Source organism: Oncorhynchus keta, chromosome 9 (genome assembly GCF_023373465.1).
Source record: "Oncorhynchus keta strain PuntledgeMale-10-30-2019 chromosome 9, Oket_V2, whole genome shotgun sequence".
In the NCBI taxonomy this organism is placed as follows: domain Eukaryota; kingdom Metazoa; phylum Chordata; class Actinopteri; order Salmoniformes; family Salmonidae; genus Oncorhynchus; species Oncorhynchus keta.
In genome coordinates, this window is record NC_068429.1 from 23706333 (window position 1) to 23724453 (window position 18121).

The following is an 18121-nucleotide window of genomic DNA, read 5'->3' on the forward strand; positions in this document are numbered from 1 at the left end:
CAGGCCAGACTAATGGATATATGACTAGATAGGCCAGACTAATGGATATATGACTGGACAGGCCAGACTAATGGATATATGACTGGACAGGCCAGACTAATGGATATATGACTGGACAGGCCAGACTAATGGATATATGACTGGATAGGCCAGAATAACAGAGAGAGGAGAGGACAGGCCAGACTAATGGATATATGACTGGACAGGCCAGACTAATGGATATATGACTGGACAGGCCAGACTAATGGATATATGACTGGATAGGCCAGAATAACAGAGAGAGGAGAGGACAGGCCAGACTAATGGATATATGACTGGACAGGCCAGACTAATGGATATATGACTGGACAGGCCAGACTAATGGATATATGACTGGACAGGCCAGACTAATGGATATATGACTGGATAGGCCAGAATAACAGAGAGAGGAGAGGACAGGCCAGGTGAAAGGCAAGTAGTTTGCGATGTTAACTCCATCTATCCATTCCTGTCCTATCTGAACTGACACAGACAGTACACCAGTGTGAGATGACAGAGGAAGACATTACAGGTGACACACACACACACACACACACACAGCTGCATAATGAGATGAAAACCAATTAATCACAGCTAATCAGTTAATTGATACGACATCCAATCACAGTGCTAATTGATTACAAAACAAGATTAAGTGGTTAGGCCATTAATAGATCAGGTAGACAGAGAATCAACAACCCCTTAGTAGTTAGGACCTAATGAAGGCTTTGAATTAAAAACATTAACAATTTTGTGTGTGACTGTGTGTGTGTGGCGCGTGATAATGTGCGACTGTGTGTGTGATTGTGTGTGTGCTCACTTTGGTAGTGTAGCTGGAACATGCCTATGCTCCCTTCAGGTGAGGAGCGGTAGTATACTGAGATGGTATTGGTCGGACTTCGGATCACCTGACCCTCCACCAGCAGTGTGTGATTGGCCAGAACCAGCAAGGCCCCGCCCTCATCCACCCCTCTGATTGACAGCTGCTCTCCCTCTGACAGATTCACACTCTTCACCTAAGAGAGAGAGAGAAGAGAGATATTGAGAGAAGAGCGAAGTTGAGAGGAAGGAGAGAGAGGCAGACAGTGAGAGATAAAGAGGAGAGGCAGACAGTGAGAGATAAAGGGGAGAGGCAGACAGTGAGAGATAAAGGGGAGAGGCAGACAGTGAGAGATAAAGGGGAGAGGCAGACAGTGTGAGATAAAGGGGAGAGGCAGACAGTGCGAGATAAAAGGGAGAGGCAGACAGTGCGAGATAAAGGGGAGAGGCAGACAGTGAGAGATAAAGGGGAGAGGCAGACAGAAGGAGATAAATGGGAGAGGCAGACAGTGAGAGATAAAGGGGAGAGGCAGACAGAAGGAGATAAAGGGGAGAGGCAGACAGTGTGAGATAAAGGGGAGAGGCAGACAGTGCGAGATAAAGGGGAGAGGCAGACAGTGAGAGATAAAGGGGAGAGGCAGACAATGCGAGATAAAGGGGAGAGGCAGACAGTGAGAGATAAAGGGGAGAGGCAGACAGTGAGAGATAAAGGGGAGAGGCAGACAGTGCGAGATAAAGGGGAGAGGCAGACAGTGAGAGATAAAGGGGAGAGGCAGACAGAAGGAGATAAAGGGGAGAGGCAGACAGTGTGAGATAAAGGGGAGAGGCAGACAGTGAGAGATAAAGGGGAGAGGCAGACAGAAGGAGATAAAGGGGTGAGGCAGACAGTGAGAGATAAAGGGGAGAGGCAGACAGTGCGAGATAAAGGGGAGAGGCAGACAGTGCGAGATAAAGGGGAGAGGCAGACAGTGCAACATAAAGGGGAGAGGCAGACAGTGCGAGATAAAGGGGAGAGGCAGACAGTGAGAGATAAAGCGGAGAGGCAGACAGTGAGTGAGAATTCTCAGAAACCATAGATACTGTTAATGACACTGCACATCTCTTCTGAGATCTCTTCTTAGTGCTTGACTGCAATAAAGAGGACCTGGAACAGCACCAGTGTTGTGTGGAGGAAGGCCCGAGAAATTGCCAAAGACTCCAGCCACCCAAGCCATAGACTGTTCACTCTGCTGCCGTCCGGCAAATGGTACCGAAGCATAGGGTCCGGGACCAACAGACTCCAAGACAGCTTCTACCCAAAAGCCATAGGATTGTTGAATAGCCAGACTGCTAAATGTCAATTAATGGTACTCAAACTATCTGCACTGACTCTATCTTGCACTGACCCTATGCACACTCACAAGACTTAATATACACACCATATACACACTCACAAGACTTAATATACACACCATATACACACTCACAAGACTTAATATACACACCATATACACACTCACAAGACTTAATATACACACCATATACACACTCACAAGACTTAATATACACACCATATACACACTCACAAGACTTAATATACACACCATATACACACTCACAAGACTTAATATACACACCATATACACACTCACTAGACTTAATATACACACCATATACACACGCATACAGACACAACACAAACAAACAAACATACATACATATATAGCTCCACATTGATCTGGTACTCCCTGTATATAGCTCCACGTTGATCTGGTACTGGTACTCCCTGTATAATAGCTCCACGTTGATCTGGTACTGGTATTCCCTGTATATAGCTCCACATTGATCTGGTACTCCCTGTATATAGCTCCACGTTGATCTGGTACTCCCTGTATATAGCTCCACGTTGATCTGGTACTCCCTGTATATAGCTCCACGTTGATCTGGTACTGGTATTCCCTGTATATAGCTCCACGTTGATCTGGTACTCCCTGTATATAGCTCCACGTTGATCTGGTACTCCCTGTATATAGCTCCACATTGATCTGGTACTCCCTGTATATAGCTCCACGTTGATCGGGTACTGGTATTCCCTGTATATAGCTCCACATTGATCTGGTACTGGTACTCGCTGTATATAGCTCCACATTGATCTGGTACTGGTATTCCCTGTATATAGCTCCACATTGATCTGGTACTCCTGTATATAGCTCCACATTTATCTGGTACGGGTATTCCCTGTATATAGCTCCACATTGATCTGGTACTGGTATTCCCTGTATATAGCTCCACATTTATCTGGTACTGGTATTCCCTGTATATAGCTCCACGTTGATCTGGTACTGGTATTCCCTGTATATAGCTCCATATTGATCGGGTACTGGTACTCCCTGTATATAGCTCCACATTGATCTGGTACTCCCTGTATATAGCTCCACGTTGATCGGGTACTGGTATTCCCTGTATATAGCTCCACATTGATCTGGTACTGGTATTCCCTGTATATAACTCCACATTGATCTGGTACTGGTACTCCCTGTATATAGCTCCAAATTGATCTGGTACTGGTACTCCCTGTATATAGCTCCACATTGATCTGGTACTGGTACTCCCTGTATATAGCTCCACATTGATCTGGTACTGGTACTCCCTGTATATAGCTCCACATTGATCTGGTACTGGTACTCCCTGTATATAGCTCCACATTGATCTGGTACTGGTACTCCCTGTATATAGCTCCACATTGATCTGGTACTGGTACTCCCTGTATATAGCTCCACATTGATCTGGTACTGGTACTCCCTGTATACAGCTCCACATTTATCTGGTACTGGTATTCCCTGTATATAGCTCCACATTGATCTGGTACTGGTACTCCCTGTATATAGCTCCACATTGATCTGGTACTGGTACTCCCTGTATATAGCTCCACATTGATCTGGTACTGGTATTCCCTGTATATAGCTCCACATTGATCTGGTACTGGTATTCCCTGTATATAGCTCCACATTTATCTGGTACTGGTACTCCCTGTATATAGCTCCACGTTGATCTGGTACTGGTATTCCCTGTATATAGCTCCACATTTATCTGGTACTGGTACTCCTGTATATAGCTCCACGTTGATCTGGTACTGGTACTCCCTGTATATAGCTCCACATTGATCTGGTACTGGTACTCCCTGTATATAGCTCCACATTGATCTGGTACTGGTACTCCCTGTATATAGATCCACATTGATCTGGTACTGGTATTCCCTGTATATAGCTCCACATTGATCTGGTACTGGTACTCCTGTATATAGCTCCAAATTGATCTGGTACTGGTATTCCCTGTATATAGCTCCACATTGATCTGGTACTGGTACTCCTGTATATAGCTCCACATTGATCTGGTACTGGTACTCCCTGTATATAGCTCCACATTGATCTGGTACTGGTACTCCCTGTATACAGCTCCACATGTATATGGTACTGGTATTCCTGTATATAGCTCCACATTGATCTGGTACTGGTATTCCCTGTATATAGCTCCACATTGATCTGGTACTGGTACTCCCTGTATATAGCTCCACATTGATCTGGTACTGGTACTCCCTGTATATAGCTCCACATTGATCTGGTACTGGTACTCCCTGTATATAGCTCCACATTGATCTGGTACTGGTATTCCCTGTATATAGCTCCACATTGATCTGGTACTGGTACTCCCTGTATATAGCTCCACATTGATCTGGTACTGGTACTCCCTGTATATAGCTCCACATTGATCTGGTACTGGTACTCCCTGTATATAGCTCCACATTGATCTGGTACTGGTACTCCCTGTATATAGCTCCACATTGATCTGGTACTGGTACTCCCTGTATATAGCTCCACATTGATCTGGTACTGGTACTCCCTGTATATAGCTCCACATTGATCTGGTACTGGTACTCCCTGTATATAGCTGCACATTGATCTGATACTGGTACTCCCTGTATATAGCTGCACATTGATCTGGTACTGGTACTCCCTGTATATAGCTCCACATTGATCTGGTACTGGTACTCCCTGTATATAGCTCCACATTGATCTGGTACTGGTACTCCCTGTATATAGCTCCACATTGATCTGGTACTGGTATTCCCTGTATATAGCTCCACATTGATCTGGTACTGGTACTCCCTGTATATAGCTCCACATTTATCTGGTACTGGTACTCCCTGTATATAGCTCCACGTTGATCTGGTACTGGTATTCCCTGTATATAGCTCCACATTTATCTGGTACTGGTACTCCTGTATATAGCTCCACGTTGATCTGGTACTGGTACTCCCTGTATATAGCTCCACATTGATCTGGTACTGGTACTCCCTGTATATAGCTCCACATTGATCTGGTACTGGTACTCCTGTATATAGCTCCACATTGATCTGGTACTGGTACTCCCTGTATATAGATCCACATTGATCTGGTACTGGTATTCCCTGTATATAGCTCCACATTGATCTGGTACTGGTACTCCCTGTATATAGCTCCAAATTGATCTGGTACTGGTATTCCCTGTATATAGCTCCACATTGATCTGGTACTGGTACTCCCTGTATATAGCTCCACATTGATCTGGTACTGGTACTCCTGTATATAGCTCCACATTGATCTGGTACTGGTACTCCCTGTATATAGCTCCACATTTATCTGGTACTGGTATTCCCTGTATATAGCTCCACATTGATCTGGTACTGGTATTCCCTGTATATAGCTCCACATTGATCTGGTACTGGTACTCCCTGTATATAGCTCCACATTGATCTGGTACTGGTACTCCCTGTATATAGCTCCACATTGATCTGGTACTGGTACTCCCTGTATATAGCTCCACATTGATCTGGTACTGGTATTCCCTGTATATAGCTCCACATTGATCTGGTACTGGTACTCCTGTATATAGCTCCACATTGATCTGGTACTGGTACTCCCTGTATATAGCTCCACATTGATCTGGTACTGGTACTCCCTGTATATAGCTCCACATTGATCTGGTACTGGTACTCCCTGTATATAGCTCCACATTGATCTGGTACTGGTACTCGCTGTATATAGCTCCACATTGATCTGGTACTGGTACTCCCTGTATATAGCTCCACATTGATCTGGTACTGGTACTCCCTGTATATAGCTCCACATTGATCTGGTACTGGTACTCCCTGTATACAGCTCCACATTTATCTGGTACTGGTATTCCCTGTATATAGCTCCACATTGATCTGGTACTGGTACTCCTGTATATAGCTCCACATTGATCTGGTACTGGTACTCCCTGTATATAGCTCCACATTGATCTGGTACTGGTATTCCCTGTATATAGCTCCACATTGATCTGGTACTGGTACTCCCTGTATATAGCTCCACATTGATCTGGTACTGGTACTCCCTGTATATAGCTCCACATTGATCTGGTACTGGTATTCCCTGTATATAGCTCCACATTGATCTGGTACTGGTATTCCCTGTATATAGCTCCACATTGATCTGGTACTCCCTGTATATAGCTCCACATTGATCTGGTACTCCCTGTATATAGCTCCACATTGATCTGGTACTGGTACTCCCTGTATATAGCTCCGCATTGATCTGGTACTGGTACTCCCTGTATATAGCTCCACATTGATCTGGTACTGGTACTCCCTGTATATAGCTCCACATTTATCTGGTACGGGTATTCCCTGTATATAGCTTCACATTGATCTGGTACTGGTACTCCCTGTATATAGCTCCACATTGATCTGGTACTGGTATTCCCTGTATATAGCTCCACATTGATCTGGTACTGGTATTCCCTGTATATAGCTCCACATTGATCTGGTACTGGTACTCCCTGTATATAGCTCCACATTGATCTGGTACTGGTATTCCCTGTATATAGCCCCACATTGATCTGGTACTGGTATTCCCTGTATATAGCTCCACATTGATCTGGTACTGGTATTCCCTGTATATAGCTCCACATTGATCTGGTACTGGTATTCCCTGTATATAGCTCCACATTGATCTGGTACTGGTACTCCCTGTATATAGCTCCACATTGATCTGGTACTGGTATTCCCTGTATATAGCTCCACATTGATCTGGTACGGGTACTCCCTGTATATAGCTCCACATTTATCTGGTACTGGTATTCCCTGTACATAGCTCCACATTGATCTGGTACTGGTATTCCCTGTATATAGCTCCACATTGATCTGGTACTGGTATTCCCTGTACATAGCTCCACATTGACCTGGTACGGGTACTCCCTGTCTATAGCTTCACATTGATCTGGTACTGGTACTCCCTGTATATAGCTCCACATTGATCTGGTACTGGTACTCCCTGTATATAGCTCCACATTGACCTGGTACTGGTACGCCTTGTATATAGCTCCACATTGATCTGGTACACCCTGTATATAGCTCCACATTGATCTGGTACTGGTAATCCCTTTATTTAGCTCCACATTGACCTGGTACTAGTACTCACTGTATATAGCTCAACATTGATCTGGTACTGGTACTCCCTGTATATAGCTCCACATTGACCTGGTACTAGTACTCGCTGTATATAGCTCAACATTGATCTGGTACTAGTACTCCCTGTATTTAGCTCCACATTGACCTGGTACTGGTACGCCTTGTATATAGCTCCACATTGATCTGGTACTGGTACTCCCTGTATATAGCTCCACATTGACCTGGTACTGGTACGCCTTGTATATAGCTCCACATTGATCTGGTACACCCTGTATATAGCTCCACATTGATCTGGTACTGGTAATCCCTTTATTTAGCTCCACATTGACCTGGTACTAGTACTCACTGTATATAGCTCAACATTGATCTGGTACTAGTACTCCCTGTATATAATAATAATAATAATAATAATAATAATAAGCTATTTAGCAGACGCTTTTATCCAAAGCGACTTACAGTCATGTGTGCATACATTCTACGTATGGGTGGTCCCGGGAATCGAACCCACTACCCTGGCGTTACAAGCGCCATGCTCTACCAACTGAGCTACAGAAGCTCCACATTGATCTGGTACTGGTACTCCCTCTATATATTTCCACATTGACCTGGTACTCCCTGTATATAGCACCACATTGATCTGGTACTGGTACTCTCTGTATATAGCTCCACATTGATCTGGTACTCCCTGTATATAGCTCCACATTGATCTGGTACTGCCTGTATATAGCTCCACATTGATCTGGTATTCTTGTGCATTTTATTTTATTCCTCTTGTGTTAGTTAATATATATATATATATTTTAGTCTGTATCATTGGGAAAGGTTCGTCAGCAAGCATTTCACTGTAAAGTATACACCAGTTTAATTTGGCGCATGTCATAAATACAATTTGATTTGATTTGGAGGGCAGGGTGCTGTACCAGCAGACATCACTAGGGGTCAGAGACAATCCTGAGATCAATACAGAGTCAGCAATCACAACGCAGTCTGTGTGTCCGTGTCTGTGTCATTGAGTACGTTTACATGCACACTAATAATTCGATATTAAACTATATTTTTATATGGAAAGTAAGCGTACGTTAATTAAAAACACCTGGTTTTCTGAGCAATCTTTCAAATGATTAGGACATGTAAACAGCTTAATCGGCGTTCCAGTGGTGTATCTGATCTGCTCATGTGCTAGCACCAGTCGAGCCTCCCTCTTTAGCGCCAGTGAAGTGAGTTCAGATGCAATGTATGCATCTTATAAGTAGTTTTCACATACAAACTTATGCATATAACATCACTCAGTGAAAGCGCATGTGTGTTTGTTTGTTTACCTGTAGCTCGACTCCATAGCCTGTGTACACAGTGACGGTGTATGTACAATGTAGGAATGTTCCATCTGGGAGGGGGGGGTCGTCAGAAGAGTCTATGTATCCCTCGGGGTCGGAGAAATTCACCATACAGCCAGACACAGCTAGAGAGAGATAAGAGGAGAGGACAAACATCGATTTAACAATACAATACAATACAATATTTGAGAAATTGATTTCACAGTGTAATCCAAGATGCTGGTGAGATAAGCACATCTCTGTCTTCAGTGAGAGAAAGGTAAACAACATCAACAACTGCTTTCTGTAAAAGGACAGGGTGTTCTCTGACATTGATGATGCTCTAGTCTAGTCTAATGCAGAGGTTGGAACGGTTCAGAGAATAGAACTGAAAACCAGAAAATAAGGACATTGTTCAAGGAACAGAACCGGGAACGAAAGTGGTCTATACTGTTCTGGAACAGAACCGTTATTTTAAAAGCATGGAAACCGGTTAATGAAGTATTGTTTATGTTCCGGGTATATTTCCCAGTCCCACAAACAAACGTAACAAAGTGCCTATGCAAAGTCCTCCCTGTGTCAATCAGAAACTTCTTAGAGTGTCCATGAGTAGGCTACCTGCCGCTACCGCACCGAAGCATAGGCTACTGTAGCCTATTGATGATAGCGACATGCATGATTCGGAAGATAGGGAGAGAGATTTTTATTTAGAAAATAATGGATTTGGCCTCCCGAGTGGCACAGTGGTCTAAGGCACTGCATCACAGTGCTAGAGGCGTTACTACAGACCCAGGTTTGATCCCGGGCTGTATCCCAACCGGCCGTGATCCGGAGTCCCATAGGGCGGCGCACAATTGGCCCAGCATTGTCTGGGTTAAGGGAGGGTAATTTTCTATGCTAGTTAGGGATACTATAGTTATCACAGTTCACATTGGATTCATTAACTACAAAAAGGTAAGACGTTTTTAATTCCGGTGTGCGCTCTGCATGCACAAGCTTGTTAGCTAGCTTGCTCTGGTCCAATGTTAAGCCAAGTCTCTGAAGTTCAAAGACATTCAAAGTTCCTCCATAGACGCCGCTCCTTCGTAGGTACAATTTTGTGGGCCAAATTCAGATAATGCATACCATAACAAGATGCCCTTCACCCTCTCTCGCTCTCTCCCGCAAAATACTAAGTTGCATCTCGTGCCCTACACTTGTCTTTCCATCAAGCCCGTAAACAACTTTAGCATAGCAAACCGCTCTATCCGCACTGATTGGTGAAGTTTAATTTAATTTAATGAGCAAATTTTACATTTTTTTAAAGAAGGATTTCAGAGGTTCAAAAATTAACAGAAAGGAACGATATAGAACTTTACTTTTTTTTGTTCAAACTAGTTAGGAACTTTATTTTGCTGGTTGGAATTTTTAAAAAGTATGTTTCTGTTCAGAACGAAAAGATCTAAAATAATTTTGGTTCCAACCTCTGGTCTAATGTATACCACTTATACCCGGTGAAGGTGTTTCTGCATCCATGTCTGCGTCTGCGTCCACGGTCGCCGTGATGATAGTGGTGACCTCATCTCGCTGTCCCGGCAGTGTGTGTGTCACGGGCTGAGAGGAGGAGGTGAGGGGGTTGCTGTCGGGCTGGGAGAGCTGTGAAGGGAGGGGTGATCCGCTGTCGTGGGGTTGTGAAACTGGGGGTTGTATCCTCTTCAACAGACCCTGTTCATCCAGAGACAGACCTCCAGACAAGCCCCCTGTGCTCATTTCTCTCCCCAGGAGAGGCAGCAGGTCCTGGGGCAGAGCTGAGGGCAGGACCATTCCCCCTGTCTGGGAGAAGAGATGATCCTTCTGAGCCAGGACTGACTCTAGCAGATCACCAGCGGCACTCATCCCCACCCCGGGCCCTAACCCAGCCTCGGACCCTCTCCCCACCCTGGGCCCTAACCCAGCCTCGGGCCCTCTCCCCCTGGGTGAGTTTCTGTGTGTGTTCCCTATGGCTGGAGAGGGGGAGGGGGAGGAAAGTGGAGGTGTGGTGTTGATCTCAGCTAGAGAAACACAGAGAGAGAGAAAAAGAGAACGAAAGAGAGAAAGAGTGAGACTCAGGTAACATTTTCCAGGGGTCATGCAGTCTGGACACTAGCGCTGCTTTTCGCTCTGGAAATAATTGTCCTCTTATTTACATTCTGTTAGGTCAGAGCTGGAGCTCCATGGGTTCTACTGTCTGTTCCACTGTTATCAGGACTACTGTCTGTTCCACTGTTATCAGGACTACTGTCTGTTCTACTGTTATCAGGACTACTGTCTGTAACACTGTCTGTTCCACTCTTATCAGGACTACTGTCTGTAACACTGTCTGTTCCACTCTTATCAGGACTACTGTCTGTAACACTGTCTGTTCCACTCTTATCAGGACTACTGTCTGTAACACTGTCTGTTCCACTCTTATCAGGACCACTGTCTGTTTCCCTGTTATCAGGACTACTGTCTGTTTCCCTGTTATCAGGACTACTGTCTGTTCCACTGTTATCAGGACTACTGTCTGTTCCACTGTTATCAGGACTACTGTCTGTTCCACTGTTATCAGGACTACTGTCTGTTCCACTGTTATCAGGACTACTGTCTGTTCCACTGTTATCAGGACTACTGTCAGTTCTACTGTCTGTTCTACTGTTATCAGGACTACTGTCTGTTCAACTGTTATCAGGACTACTGTTAGTTCTACTGTCTGTTCAACTGTTATCAGGACTACTGTCAGTTCAACTGTCTGTTCTACTGTTATCAGGACTACTGTCTCTTCCACTGTCTGTAGAACTGTTATCAGAACTGCTGTCTGTTCAACTGTTATCAGGACTACTGTCTCTTCCACTGTCTGTTCAACTGTTATCAGGACTACTGTCTGTTCAACTGTTATCAGGACTACTGTCTCTTCCACTGTCTGTTCTACTGTCTGTTCAACTGTTATCAGGACTACTGTCTCTTCCACTGTCTGTTCTACTGTCTGTTCTACTGTTATCAGGACTACTGTGTGTTCTAGTGTCTGTTCAACTGTTATCAGGACTACTGTCAGATCTACTGTCTGTTCAACTGTTATCAGGACTACTGTCTCTTCCACTGTCTGTTCAACTGTTATCAGGACTGCTGTCTGTTCAACTGTTATCAGGACTACTGTCTCTTCCACTGTCTGTTCAACTGTTATCAGGACTACTGTCTGTTCAACTGTTATCAGGACTACTGTCTCTTCCAGTGTCTGTTCAACTGTTATCAGAACTGCTGTCTGTTCAACTGTTATCAGGACTACTGTCTCTTCCACTGTCTGTTCAACTGTTATCAGGACTACTGTCTGTTCAACTGTTATCAGGACTACTGTCTGTTCTACTGTCTGTTCAACTGTTATCAGGACTACTGTCAGTTCTACTGTCTGTTCTACTGTTATCAGGACTACTGTCTGTTCTAGTGTCTGTTCAACTGTTATCAGGACTACTGTCAGATCTACTGTCTGTTCAACTGTTATCAGGACTACTGTCTCTTCCACTGTCTGTTCAACTGTTATCAGGACTACTGTCTCTTCCACTGTCTGTTCAACTGTTATCAGGACTACTGTCTGTTCAACTGTTATCAGGACTACTGTCTCTTCCAGTGTCTGTTCAACTGTTATCAGAACTGCTGTCTGTTCAACTGTTATCAGGACTACTGTCTCTTCCACTGTCTGTTCAACTGTTATCAGGACTACTGTCTCTTCCACTGTCTGTTCTACTGTCTGTTCAACTGTTATCAGGACTACTGTCTCTTCCACTGTCTGTTCAACTGTCTGTTCTACTGTTATCAGGACTACTGTCTGTTCCACTGTCTGTTCAACTGTTATCAGGACTACTGTCTGTTCAACTGTTATCAGGACTACTGTCTGTTCAACTGTTATCAGGACTACTGTCTCTTCCAGTGTCTGTTCAACTGTTATCAGAACTGCTGTCTGTTCAACTGTTATCAGGACTACTGTCTCTTCCACTGTCTGTTCAACTGTTATCAGGACTACTGTCTCTTCCACTGTCTGTTCAACTGTTATCAGGACTACTGTCTCTTCCACTGTCTGTTCAACTGTTATCAGGACTACTGTCTCTTCCACTGTCTGTTCAACTGTTATCAGGACTACTGTCTGTTCAACTGTTATCAGGACTACTGTCTCTTCCAGTGTCTGTTCAACTGTTATCAGAACTGCTGTCTGTTCAACTGTTATCAGGACTACTGTCTCTTCCACTGTCTGTTCAACTGTTATCAGGACTACTGTCTCTTCCACTGTCTGTTCAACTGTTATCAGGACTACTGTCTCTTCCACTGTCTGTTCAACTGTTATCAGGACTACTGTCTCTTCCACTGTCTGTTCAACTGTTATCAGGACTACTGTCTCTTCTACTGTCTGTTCAACTGTTATCAGGACTACTGTCTCTTCCACTGTCTGTTCAACTGTTATCAGGACTACTGTCTCTTCCACTGTCTGTTCAACTGTTATCAGGACTACTGTCAGTTCAACTGTCTGTTCTACTGTTATCAGGACTACAGTTCTACTGTTATGTTATCAGGACTACTGTCTCTTCTGTTCACTGTCTGTTCACTGTCTGTTCACTGTTATCAGGACTACTGTCTCTTCTGTTCAACTGTGTCTGTTCAGGACTACTGTTAATCAGAACTACTGTCTGTTCAACTGTCTGTACTGTCAGTTCTACTGTTACTGTTAGGACTACTGTCTCTTCCTGTTACTGTCTGTTCAACTGTTATAGGACTCAGGGACTACTGTCTCTTCCACTGTCTGTTCTGTTATCAGGACTGTTATCAGGACTGTCTGTTCAACTGTTAGTCTCTACTGTCTGTCAGTTCTACTGTCTGTTCAACTGTATCAGGACTACTGTCTGTTCTTCCTGTCTCTTCCACTGTCTGTTCAACTGTTATCACTGTCTCTTCCACTACTGTCTGTTTAACTGTCCACTGTCTGTTCAACTGTTATCAGGACTACTGTCAGTTCACTGTCTGTTCCACTGTTATCAGGACTGTCTGTTCTACTGTTATCAGGACCACTGTCTGTTAGTTCTACTGTCTGTTCAACTGTTATCAGGACTACTGTCTGTTCTACTGTTATCTGTCTGTTCTACTGTTATCAGGACTACTCTGTTCAGTTATCAGGACTACTGTCTGTTCAACTGTTATCAGGACTACTGTCTGTTCTGTTATCTGTCTGTTCAACTGTTAGGACTCAGGACAGGACTACTGTCTGTTCTACTGTCTGTTCCATTGTCTGTTCAACTGATATCAGGACTACTGTCTGTTCAACTGTTATCAGGACTACTGTCTGTTCAACTGTTATCAGGACTACTGTCTGTTCCACTGTTCAGGACTACTGTTACTCAACTGTTATCAGTACCACTGTCTGTTCAACTGTTATCAGTACCACTGTCTGTTCAACTGTTATCAGTACCACTGTCTGTTCAACTGTTATCAGTACCACTGTCTGTTCAACTGTTATCAGTACCACTGTCTGTTCAACTGTTATCAGGACTACTGTCAGTTCAACTGTCTGTTCCACTGTTATCAGGACAATTGTCTGTTCTACTGTCTGTTCAACTGTTATCAGTACCACTGTCTGTTCAACTGTCTGTTCTACTGTTATCAGGACTACTGTTAGTTCTACTGTCTGTTCAACTGTTATCAGGACTACTGTTAGTTCTACTGTCTGTTCAACTGTTATCAGGACTACTGTCAGTTCAACTGTCTGTTCTACTGTTATCAGGACTACTGTTAGTTCTACTGTCTGTTCAACTGTTATCAGGACTACTGTTAGTTCTACTGTCTGTTCAACTGTTATCAGGACTACTGTCTGTTCAGTCTGTTCAACTGTTATCAGGACTACTGTCTCTTCTACTGTTCAACTGTTCAACTGTTCAACTGTTATCAGGACTACTGTCTGTTCCAGTTCTACTGTCTGTTCAACTGTTATCAGGACTACTGTCTACTGTCTGTTCTGTTATCAGGACTACTGTCAGTTCAACTGTCTGTTCTTCAGTTATCAGGACTACTGTCTGTTCAACTGTTATCTGTCTGTTCTGTTCAACTGTTATCAGGACTACTGTTAGTTCTACTGTCTGTTCAACTGTTATCAGGACTACTGTCTGTTCTACTGTCTGTTCAACTGTTATCAGTACTACTGTCTGTTCAACTGTTATCAGGACTACTGTTACTACTGTCTGTTCAACTGTTATCTACTGTCTGTTCAACTGTTCAACTGTTATCAGGACTACTGTCAGTTCTACTGTCTGTTCAACTGTTATCAGGACTACTGTTAGTTCACTGTCTGTTCAACTGTTATCAGGACTGTCTTCTACTGTTCAACTGTTATCAGGACTACTGTCTGTGTCTGTTCAACTGTTATCAGGACTACTGTCTTCAGTACTGTCTGTTCAACTGTTATCAGGACTACTGTCTGTTATCAGACTTCTGTCTGTTCTACTGTTATCAGGACTACTGTTAGTTCTACTGTCTGTTCAACTGTTATCAGGACTACTGTCTGTTCTACTGTCTGTTCTACTGTTATCAGGACTACTGTTAGTTCTACTGTCTGTTCAACTGTTATCAGGACTACTGGCTGTTCTACTGTCTGTTCAACTGTTATCAGGACTACTGTCTGTTTTACTGTCTGTTCAACTGTTATCAGGACTACTGTCAGTTCAACTGTCTGTTCAACTGTTATCAGGACTACTGTCTGTTCAACTGTTATCAGTACCACTGTCTGTTCAACTGTTATCAGTACCACTGTCTGTTCAACTGTTATCAGTACCAATGTCTGTTCAACTGTTATCTGGACTACTGTCTGTTCAACTGTTATCTGGACTACTGTCTCTTCCAGTGTCTGTTCAACTGTTATCAGGACTACTGGTTCACTGTCTGTTCTACTGTCTATCAGTGTCTGTTCAACTTCAACTGTCTGTTCAACTGTTATCAGGACTACTGTCAGTTCTACTGTCTGTTCAACTGTTATCAGAACTGCTGTCTGTTCAACTGTTATCAGGACTACTGTTAGTTCTACTGTCTGTTCAACTGTTATCAGGACTACTGTCAGTTCTACTGTCTGTTCAACTGTTATCAGGACTACTGTCAGTTCTACTGTCTGTTCAACTGTTATCAGGACTACTGTCAGTTCTACTGTCTGTTCAACTGTTATCAGGACTACTGTCAGTTCTACTGTCTGTTCAACTGTTATCAGGACTACTGTCTGTTCAACTGTCTGTTCAACTGTTTCAGCACTACTGGGTTTATGTGGCATCAAGTTGACCAGCCCAGCACAATACACCTGCTCTCTTCTGCACACACACACACTCACATAGTCAGATCACGGACTTTCTGGGCGAGGAGTGACAGGTTAGGCAGTCAAGCATGGCGGGGGGGTTGAAGAAAAGCATAGACAGGCACACTGCTCCCACGCATGCTAAAAGGCCAACTCCAACAGCTCAGCACTAAAAGCGACAGAACAGCACACGCACACACACACACACACACACACACACACACACACACACACACACACACACACACACACACACACACACACACACACACACACACACACACACACACACACTTACTTACTTCATGGCCAGTGTATCACTGTGCTGCTGCCCCTCCATTCTAACAAAACCACTGGATCACATAACACCTGCTCTCAGAACAGGCTGATTTTTAAAAGCACACATCCTCACACTGACAAACAGCTTTTGACTTTAAAGTGTCAGTAGAAACAATAACAAAGCGGACTCCCCTCCCTGGTCCGGTAAAAAGCTGAGGGATGGGGCTGAAGAAATGTAACCTCACTTGAATTCATAGACAGAGCTATGGATGCAATGCCTGACCATCCATGATATGAAAATGACCGTTTTAACCATCGTTTTGGGACTATATAGTGTTTGTTTACATTTTCTTTGTTTACAAACATTGGAGTAAAACAACCGTACATATTGGGTTCTGATGGGGTACTAAGATGGGGAACTAAGCTCATGAGGCATTAATAAGTTTATATTCTTCAAGAATCAATGGGTACATATCATACATTTTTAAGTCCAAAAATGTATGTAGCAACTGCTGATTGCCCCTTTAATAGTGTCTGTTGTGTCTGCAAAGAGTGTCTACACCACCCATCAAACCTTCCTCAGCCACCAACTCAACGTCTGTAGGGAGTGTCTACTCCACCCATCAAACCTTCGTCAGCCACCAACGCAACGTCTGCAGGGAGTGTCTACTCCACCAATCAAACCTTCCTCAGCCACCAACTCAACGTCTGTAGGGAGTGTCTACTCCACCCATCAAACCTTCCTCAGCCACCAACTCAACGTCTGTAGGGAGTGTCTACTCCACCCATCAAACCTTCCTCAGCCACCATCTCAACGTCTGTAGGGAGTGTCTACTCCACCCATCAAACCTTCCTCAGCCACCAACTCAACGTCTGTAGGGAGTGTCTACTCCACCCATCAAACCTTCCTCAGCCACCAAACACATGCCTGGCTGATTTCTTCTTTACAGATAAACAGGAGGAGATGTGGAAGACACATGTCAACAGGTGTGCCTGATCTGATACAAAAACTATTTTTATTCCTTTTTGGTTGAACACTAAATGCTTTTACACAGTACATTTAATTTTGTCAGCTGAGCTCTGTGTATTGTATAAGAGTAAATCCGTTGGAGGAGTTATATTGTAAATGTGTGACTATAGCAAACACTGTGTACATTTACTTTGTCTCTCTCTACCCATCTACACTTCTAGTCTAGAAGTGGGTCAGACCGAACCACCACCATCTGGATCCAAAGGCTCAGCTCAGGAACCTCTAGCTTCGTCTCGCAGCTCAGGAAACCCTAGCTTTGTCTCTCAGCTCAGGAACCCCTAGCTTTGTCTCTCAGCTCAGGAACCCCTAGCTTTGTCTCTCAGCTCAGGAACCCCTAGCTTTGTCTCTCAGCTCAGGAACCCCTAGCTTCGTCTCTCAGCTCAGGAAACCCTAGCTTTGTCTCTCAGCTCAGGAACCCCTAGCTTCGTCTCTCAGCTCAGGAACCCATAGCTTCGTCTCTCAGCTCAGGAACCCCTAGCTTCGTCTCGCAGCTCAGGAACACCTAGCTTCGTCTCGCAGCTCAGGAACCCCTAGCTTCGTCTCGCAGCTCAGGAACCCCGCGCTTCGTCTCGCAGCTCAGGAACCCCGCGCTTCGTCTCTCAGCTCAGGAACCCCGCGCTTCGTCTCTCAGCTCAGGAACCTCTAGCTTCGTCTCTACAAACGGCACGTTGCAGAAGTTTCCGTAGCCTGGCGTCCTTGATCAACCAAATCTAAACTATTCAGTTTCACCAAAATAGTTTCCAGTCAACAGAGGCATATTCAGTACCTCTAGGCACAATACTTAAATGTGTCCTTCGCTATCAAATATGGGCTTAAAATGTGTTTTTATCCATGGTCTTCCATATCCCTTCTGTGGGTGTCATCTAGTCCATTCGAGACCA

The 18121-nt window shown here is 44.1% G+C and overlaps 1 protein-coding gene across 3 annotated transcripts in view; it reads right to left on the reverse strand.

Annotated features, from left to right (window-relative positions):
* Window positions 1-18121, reverse strand: part of LOC118381621 (seizure 6-like protein) — an 87750-nt gene that overhangs the window by 33580 nt on the left and 36049 nt on the right. For 2 of the 3 annotated variants that reach the window (XM_052525509.1, XM_052525508.1), the window contains exons 2-4: window positions 10110-10649; window positions 8626-8765; window positions 839-1034 (exon numbers count right to left, since the gene is read on the reverse strand). In XM_052525509.1, coding sequence (XP_052381469.1) covers window positions 839-1034; window positions 8626-8765; window positions 10110-10649 — 876 coding nt within the window. The remainder of the gene's footprint in view (window positions 1-838; window positions 1035-8625; window positions 8766-10109; window positions 10650-18121) is intronic. The other variant, XM_052525510.1, reaches the window with a different exon arrangement.